This window comes from Podarcis raffonei, chromosome 8 (assembly GCF_027172205.1).
Source record: "Podarcis raffonei isolate rPodRaf1 chromosome 8, rPodRaf1.pri, whole genome shotgun sequence".
Classification (NCBI taxonomy): Eukaryota; Metazoa; Chordata; class Lepidosauria; order Squamata; family Lacertidae; genus Podarcis; species Podarcis raffonei.
Window position 1 is genome coordinate 18,104,794 of NC_070609.1, and position 8,675 is coordinate 18,113,468.

Below are 8,675 nucleotides of genomic sequence, written 5' to 3' on the forward strand. Positions count from 1 at the left end.
TTCTTGGTATGAGCTTTCATGTACATGCACACTTCTTCAGATACACTTGAAACAGAAGTTGCCAGATCCCTCTATATAGTGAGAAGGTGGGGAGGGGTATTACTCAGAAGGGTGGTGGGAATGGATGATTGGCAGATAGCTGTGATGAGCCTGTTGACGACTCTTAACGAATGCAATAGGTCTTACAGGAAAAAGCAAGGGGTGAGAAGGTGAAAAATGGCTTTGTCATGTATAATGAGATAAGAATCCAATGTCTTTGTTCAGACCAGGTCTCTCCATGGTTTTAAAACAGCTATCTGCCAATCACCCATTCCCACCACCCTTCTGAGTAATACCCCTCCCCACCTTCTCACTATATAGAGGGATCTGGCAACTTCTGTTTCAAGTGTATCTGAAGAAGTGTGCATGCACACGAAAGCTCATACCAAGAACTAACTTAGTTGGTCTTTAAGGTGCTACTGGAAGGGGAAAAAAATTTTGTTTTGACTATGGCAGACCAACACGGCTACCTTTCTGTAAATAATTTCAGGACTGCCAAGAAAAATTTTCAGCCAACAAATGCCTAAGGGAGCAGCAATGTTTTTGAATTCTTCCTAAAAGTTTATAATGAAAGAGGGATGCCTTATTAGGAAACATCTCAGATTCTCCTACGTGGGAGCAGTATATCTGGCCTGGGAGAAACTACTAGCCTCCCCAAATTTATGAACCTGTGCAGACCCGATGACATCTCAGATACTTGAGAATTGCAAAATCTCTCTGTCGTGTGTGTCCATTTCCACAGCAAGGATGACGAAAGAAACACTACAGCACTACATGGCTAGGAAATATCCTCCACTTCCTGGACCTATGTCGCAATACCCAGGACAAAACTGTCTCTTGCTCATTGCTTGCCCCTCATTCCACACGCTCTTCTTCTGGAAAGCTAGACACAGCAAATCTGTCCTGTCTAAGAAGCTGCGTATCTAGGAGTCTCTGAAGGAAGGACCCAGAGCTTGGCTTGCATTGCAGAGGCAACACACACGCCTTAAAGAAGACTCAGACCACAGGAAGAGGGCGCTAAAGGCAGAGGAAAGGCAGAAGGTGAGGAAAGGGTAGGAGAACAGAGAAAGAGAGAGAAAAAGCAGGACACCCAGCAGCTAACCGGGGCAGGAGGAGGAGCGCCAAGAACTGAGCAGAGGTTGCAGAACTGAGAAGACGAAGGAAGAAGGAAGCACCACCATGAGCAAACCAAACTATGAACAGCTGGGTGAGAAGGCACTTGCCGCTCAGAACCCCCCTGCCTACTCTGAAAAAGAGGCCTATGCAGAGCCTGACCCACTGAAACAGCCTCCTGGGCCAGCACCCCAAGCAAGCTATGGGGCAATGCCTTACTATGGCCCACCTGGTGCGGGATCTAACCTAGGCCCAGTCCTTCAACCTCCACAGGCGGTCTACGTCACACCTGTACAGCCCACCAATGAACCCGATTACTTGATCTACTCCATCTTCACCATGCTCTGCTGCTGCTTACCCCTTGGTATTGCTGCCTTGGTCTACTCTATACAGGTAAGTATGTGTGAAAGGGAGAGACAAAGAAACGGGGGTGGGGGTGGGGCTCTGCTAGAAAACAAAGGAGGCAAAAAAGGCATGCCCCCCTTAGTAACAAGGGGCTGCACCCAACCGAGTTCTACTCACAGAAGACCCATAGCAGGTAACAAGTCCAAATTCGTAATGGGCATTGAATTCAGTGGGTCTGCTCTGAGTAGGAGTAGCATTGGCTTAAGTGTTGTTTTTGGAAGGTGGCATCACAAGCTATAATTTGGCTATAATTTGGTTATAATTAGGAGTGGGGCTTCTGTCTTTCATTGAAAATATTTCCCTTTAAAGTTCAAGCACTGGCACAATGGGAGTGGGAGGGGAGTGAGGAGAGAAATCCAATGCAGTTTCAATTGAAGGCAAACCCACCTAATTTGTTCTTTCTGAAACGATACACAAACCAAAAAACAGTCCTCCTCCCAAAATGTAAACTTCTCTGAATTTTGCAACGCAGTTCTCCAGCCGAGTGTGTGTGTACCAAAATGCATATGCTAGGGCAAAGCTAGGGTAAAATGCATATACTGGTAAAAGCAACACCTAAGAAAGGATTGCATTGTAGTTGGGGAAATTGCTTTGCAAACATGTGTATCTGGTCTTCATGGGGTCTTTAAAAGAAAATGACAGTGTGGTGCAGAAAAGTGTAGGAGCGAAATTAAGATTGGGAAAATGAAAAACGGAGAGAAACCAAAACTGACAGAGGGGGCCATCCCACAGCCCTCCTACACAGTTACAAGGAATTAGGTAAATAAAGAAGAACAGACACACATTGCTAAACTACATGTTTACTGAGCTGCATGTTACACTGCAACATCTGGAGGAGGCTAGCCTTGCTAGTCTGTTGCGGTGTGAGCAAGGGAGAGCCCCATAGCACCTTAAAGGGAACAAATTGTTGCGGCATCTGTTTTGGTGCACCAGAAACAAAAATATCATGCCACCACTTAGCTGCAGAATCCAGGCATGGTTAAGGGTGTGATGTGGTATCAAACTTTTTTATTTTAATGCAGCAAAGATTGTGGATGGGAAACAGACTGTTTGGCAAGGGCTAACTAACCATGGATCTGTTTGCAACTTGGTGAGATGGTCACCTGGAACATCTTGTCACACAGCTAGGAGATTGTTTCTCATCTCCTTAGATCAAGGGCCAATTCTTCACTGGGCATGATGCTGCAGATGATCAGCTGCGGGGCAAAGAGCTCTCTATGCCACCCCAATACAGTACCAACCTGATTATGGCACAGCTAATGCTGGATCCAGCCTCAGTGCTCTGTGTTTCGAGAACTGGGATCCAGCTTTGTCTTCCTTCCTTCCTCTTTTACTGCATGCATTCACAGAATCGTATAATTGTAGAGTCAGAAGGGACCCTGAGGATCATCTAGTCCAACCCCCTGCAATACAGAAATATGCAGCTCTCCCATACGAGGTCGAACCTGCAACCTTGGCGTTATCAGCACTATGCTCTAGCAGACTGAGCTACCCACCTGATCTTTCTCTTGGGGCATGTTTTATTTTCCTTTCCCTTTCTTCCTTATTCTCCCCTCCTCCTCCTTCTCCTTCTAGTTCCCCGCTCCTCCTCTCCCCTCCTCCTCCTCCTATCTTTTAAAACAATGTGCACGAAATTACCAGAGAGAGATAAAGAGTATGGCAGAAAGCCACTGGTGTGACCCAGCTTAAATGTGGATGTGATCCAGGATACGGCTCATGTCAATGGGCGCATTTCCCTTCTTTGTATATCGCCCCCGAGCAAGGAGTTATGCAAATGCTCATCATAAGTGAGTTCTCCATAACTGTGTGCCCAGGGACCGTGAACCCCTCCCCATCGGGCCATATCAGTAAAACAAGGACCACAGGAAACATTCAGTGAGGTTCAATTAGGCCACAACTTTGTTGATTACGAGTTTTGGGTTGGCATTAAGCAGCCACCATCTCCTCCAGTCAGTGGCGTAGCGTGGGTTGTCAGCACCCGGGGCAAGGCAAGTAATTTGTGCCCCCTAACCCGTGGATTTGCGCCCCCTAACCCGTGGATTTGCGCCCCCTAACCCTTACCCCCAGATGTTGCGCCCGGTGCCGCCGGCCCCCCCTGCACCCCCCACGCTACGCCACTGCCTCCAGTCAGCCTGCTGGAGGGATTCTGGGGACCAACCCTGATTTGGGGTCGACCCATGACATACATCAAATAAATGCAACCCGCAAAGACTTGCGGCATTGGGGAGTGCTGTGGCTCTTAGCCTGGATGTATGGACAGAAGCTCCTCCTTGTGGATCTCTTTATCGGGATACCCCAATGCCAAGGAGTGGGGAGCAGAGGCTCATAATCTCCTTTCCATCAAAGAATAGGCTACCTTCATCTGATCTTTCTCTAGGGTGTATTTTATTTACCTTTCTCTAACCCACATTCACTTTCTTTCTTAATTCTCTCCTTCTACCCTTCTAGTTCCCTGCTGCTGTTGCTGCTGCTGCTCCCTCCTCCCTCCTCCTCTTCTCTTTTTCCTTTTAAAACAATGCAAAATGAAATGACCAAAAGGCAGGGAGAGAAAGAGAGAGAGAGAATGGCAGAAAGCCACTGATGTGACCCGTCTTAGAACAGGATGCGGTCCAGGATATGGCTCAGTGTCCGTTCCCCCTCTTTGTACCTTACCTCTGAGCAATGTGTTGTGCAACTGCTCATTGTAAGTGAGCTCTCCATATTTCTCAACAGAAATATCTGTACATGCACCCAATAGACATTCAGAACACCACAACACACACGTAACTGGCTGTAAAGTAACATAACATTATATATAATGAAACTGTAATATAATCATCATATCAAAAAATTGCAAAGCACTGTTCCTCATGGCAATAACATATCATATTACTATTAATCTTCTATATGTTTTTATTGTTGTAAAGTCCAAGGATAGTCAAGTCCAAAGATTGTCAAATCCAAGGATTACAACGGACAGTTCCTGTTGGTTAATAGTGTGTGTGTGTTGACTCAATAGACATTCAAGCATTAAAACATGCTTAAAGTCCATATGAATCATTCATCATAATTCTAAATAATATTTCCTCCAGTGCAACTTAACCATCATGCCTTTATGCGTTTGCAGCATTCTAATTAATAATACTAATTAGATTACCTTCTTCAGCCCTAGTATTCTGTTCAAGTTTTACTAGCCCCTCAATGATCCAGAAAAATCTCCTGATCTGCCTTGTTATGCAATTCCCTTTTCACAAAACATTTGGGCGGCTTTTAAAGCACATTAAACACATTTATAGAGAAGGCTGTCAGCGATTACTAGCCACAATGGCTGATGTTCTACCTTGACAGTCAGAAGAATTATGCCTCTGAATACCAATTGCTGAGAATTGCAGGTAGACAGACGGCTGCTGTTGCATTCTTGTCCAATTTGCAGGCTTCCCACAGGTCAGACACTGTGAGCACAGGATACTGTGCTAGACATGCCCCTGCTCTTACCATAGAACCTCTAGCTGCATATGCACCATACATTTTAAAAAGTCCACTTAAAGCACATTTCTCCATGAAGAATCCTGGGAACAGTAGCTTTCCCCTCCAACAGGGTAGGAGGGGTAGTTAACAAACTACAGCTCCCAGGATTTTTGTGGGGTGGGTGTTTCAACAGGCCTACACCAACTGCGACAAGGGAGGAGGAGAGAGGGTCTCTCATGAGATACTTTAAGGGCAGGTCCCAGCCTGCCTGCTGGTGGTCGCTGAGAGCCTGATTTGCAAATTGCTCATAGAGAAACCTCACCACTGGTCAGATCTGTGCTGGTGAAAACTCAGAGAACCATCCAAACTGATGTCTTGAGCCTCAATGTGAGCTTACAGCAGGCATAGGCAAACTCGCCCTCCAGATGTTTTGAGACTACAATTCCCATCATCCCTGACCACTGGTCCTGTTAACTAGGGATGATGGGACTTGTAGTCCCAAAACATCCGGAGGGCCGGGTTTGCCTATGCCTGGCTTACAGTCTTGCTCTGCTCTGCTAGGTTCCAGTCTAAAACCACAAGGTTACTGGTAAGTGACTGATAGCCTCAAGCAACAAGATTCTTCATTTGATAACACCAAGGCAGCTATTTCTCAGCTTGCCACTTCTGCATGCTGGAGGTGTTCTCCAGTTGAATGGTTTCTCACTCGCTTCTCTCTCTTTCTCTGTAGACAAGAGAAGCCAACTTTGCTGGAAATGCCGCATCCGCCAAGAGAAATTCCCGAATGGCACGCCTCTTCGGTCACATCGCTCTGGGGATTGGGCTGGGGTGCCTTGTCATATATATCATCATCGTAGTGATTGTTTCTACCACAGCAGCCTACCTTCCACCACAGAATCCCTGATGATGCCCTCTGCAGCCTTCAGATTCCAAAAGACCTTCCCCACCTCACCCCCAGCAGACAGGCAAGAGAAGTCCCCCTTTGACAATCGTCTTCCATAACAGGATACGCCATGGGCTAGGTGGCATGCGTGTGTGCCCTCGCGTCACTTGATTTCCATAAAGTCGACTTGGTCGCCATCAATGGGGCACAGGGCTGCAGAGCACTGCATCTGAGCCAGCATTAGCTGACCTGAAAGTTCCACCTAGCAAGAGCTTTGCCGCAGCCCAAACACATTAAACGAGAAGCGTTGTCTGTGCTCCAGCTCTACAACACGCAAGCATCCCAAACAGAAACAACAGAAGAGGGACAGGCAAATGGATTTGGGCACTGAGGATCTGAAACAGTGTCCTGCCTGATGGCTTGGGAAATGCCCGCGTCAATTGCCTTGCTCTTGCCAATGTTAAAGTAGAATTACGGTACCTGTTTAGACCGTATCCCTTCCAGAGCCCAGATGTACCTCTCCTCCATCTGACACCTCTGGTCCAGGTTTCTTCCCTGGGCCTTTAGTGTAGTGACGTTTGAAACACCCACCCATTATATATCTGCCTTTTAAAAGTCTTTATTAACTTTCCAGTGCACTGTTGAATGCCTTTCTTTTATCCCTGCCTGTGTTTGTATTCGGTTCAAAATTGTCTTTTATGAATGAACAAGCCAATCTATGTTTACTTGTGGGGTTGCTTTACCCCATATATGCCAACTCAACCATTTTGATCTGTGGAACTGGCACTGCTACAAGGGCTACATAATGTTCCCTTTGCTTCTGTAAGGAATCAATATTTTAGTGTGGCAACGCTCACACTTTGGAATTCCCGACCTATTGACACCAGGCGGGTGCCTTCCCTGTATTCTTTTTTGATGCCCACTAAAAACATTTTTATTTAGGCAAGCCTATATAGACATGTAGAAGGTTGGGTTGTGTTTTAATCAGCTTTCAAGCTTATCGTTGATTCAATTATTTTTTAATGTTTTAAATAGCTGTTAACAAGGGGCACACTTCTTATTCTTTTCTCTTTCTTTACACCGCTTTGAGGGTTGTCTGTTTGCTATGTGCTCCGGCAGGATATAAATTTTGTGAAATAAAAATAAATAAGGAATAATCAGTTGGCACAAGCTGCTCTTTAAACCACGGCATAAGATGGTCCCCCTGTAGCCCCAGACCACATTTTGTGCGGTTAACAAATCGTGTATATCATATAACATTGCTTAATCCAGGAATTAAGATGATTTTCAGTGTTAGTGAAGAGAAGCGGTCAGTTTCATTAAAAATATTTGAAATACCTCCTGCCTCCAAATGATATTGTATTTACTTCAAATGAGCAAACTGTATGCTATTGTGATCAGTGGGGCGAGTCTACATATTGCAGAGACCTGGGGAGGGACAACACATTTGTCTTTGCACAGCATATTTGTTCCCCACCCCCAAATTTTCCCTGTTAGTGGGGAACAGGCCAGTACCACCAACACTAATGGGCAGATGTTTTTCCCCTGCTACAACGAGACATTGCCAGGCTCAGGAATGGAGTGGCAAGCTCAGAAGAATGAGGAGCGGGAACAGGAGGATGACATGGGACCTGCACTGTGGGGTTGCCAAGCCAGGGACATTCCAGACTCTGAGATTTCACAGCCCAAAGCTGAGACCTGGAGGGCGGGCCCTGGAGATGTCATGGAGATGGACCCTAGTGATGTCATTAAACATGACACATTGTGAAATATACTCGGAGTCGAGTGTGGATTTCATGCTCTTTATTCAGCTCATAGTAGTGAGGAATGGAAGTTCCCCCAAAATGTCTGCTTTATATACATTATTTACACAATGGGCCCCACGTGATTGGCTAATTCTGGGATTCTCCTGTAGGCCAATCAGGTTGCGGATTCACTTCCACCTGGAGTTGGATTGGGTGGCTCCTGCAGACCAATCAGACTGCTGCATTCTGAATCCTATTGTTCTAGGACCAATCAGACTGCTGCATTTTGGATCCTATTCAACTCAGTACATAACATTAAGCCACAGAACAGCATCTGAAAAGGAAGAGCAGAGCCCCTTGAAACCAATACTAGTGAACTGCCAGCGTTAAGGATGCAATTGCCAATCAGTACAGTATGCATTTAATTTCCTCCTGATCTCACTGTCTACACACAATCTCACCAGGGCTGGAAGAACCACAGTCAGAAGAGGAGGGGCACAGCCTAGTCACCCAGGACCCATTGCAATGACTCATCTGTCTTGCAAGGCACAAGAGTTGCACGAATAGGCTCGCCTTGCCCTTTCTTCAAAAGCTTGGCAGGTGGGTGTGTCAACCCACTGGGATTACTCCATTGCTTCTGCACAGTTGTGAACTCCTTGCCCTGATCTTGGGCTCTGTAATCTGAAATCACAGCTTCTAACCTGGCTAATCTCACCTATCCTGTCACCTAGCCTGAGCGTAAAGGCTGCCTTGACTCAACACCATTGCTGAGCCGGACCCTCTATGTCAATAAAGATCTCTTCCTTGCTCTTGCCTCTGTTGTCATAGTCCAAGCGGGAGTCAGGACAACGTTATACTCAAGTGTAACCTTTTTCATTTTTTAAACATTGCAGTTGGAGTGAATGAAAGCCATCTATCTCTATCAGGAGTGCGCAACTTGTGGCTACTCAGTTGTTGCTGGACTACAAATCCCATCATTCCTGGCCACTGGCTCTGCTGGCTGGGGATGATGGGAATTGGAGTTCAGCAGCAGCTGGAGGACC

The 8,675-nt window shown here is 46.2% G+C and overlaps 1 protein-coding gene across 1 annotated transcript; it reads left to right on the forward strand.

The window, feature by feature from the left end:
• Positions 1-772: 772 nt before the first annotated feature.
• On the forward strand, positions 773-7,225 carry LOC128418523 (transmembrane protein 91-like). The gene is made up of 2 exons (XM_053398248.1): positions 773-1,545; positions 5,735-7,225. Exons 1-2 carry the CDS (start codon positions 1,219-1,221, stop codon positions 5,906-5,908), a joined length of 501 nt encoding a protein of 166 aa, XP_053254223.1. The 5' UTR covers positions 773-1,218; the 3' UTR covers positions 5,909-7,225.
• Positions 7,226-8,675: the final 1,450 nt, after the last annotated feature.

Coding starts and splice junctions, on each gene's coding strand:
- LOC128418523 (XM_053398248.1), top strand. CDS start 1,219: ATGAGCAAACCAAACTATGAACAGCTGGGTGAGAAGGCACTTGCCGCT. Junction 1,546..5,734: donor CCTTGGTCTACTCTATACAG/GTAAGTATGTGT, acceptor CTTTCTCTGTAG/ACAAGAGAAGCCAACTTTGC.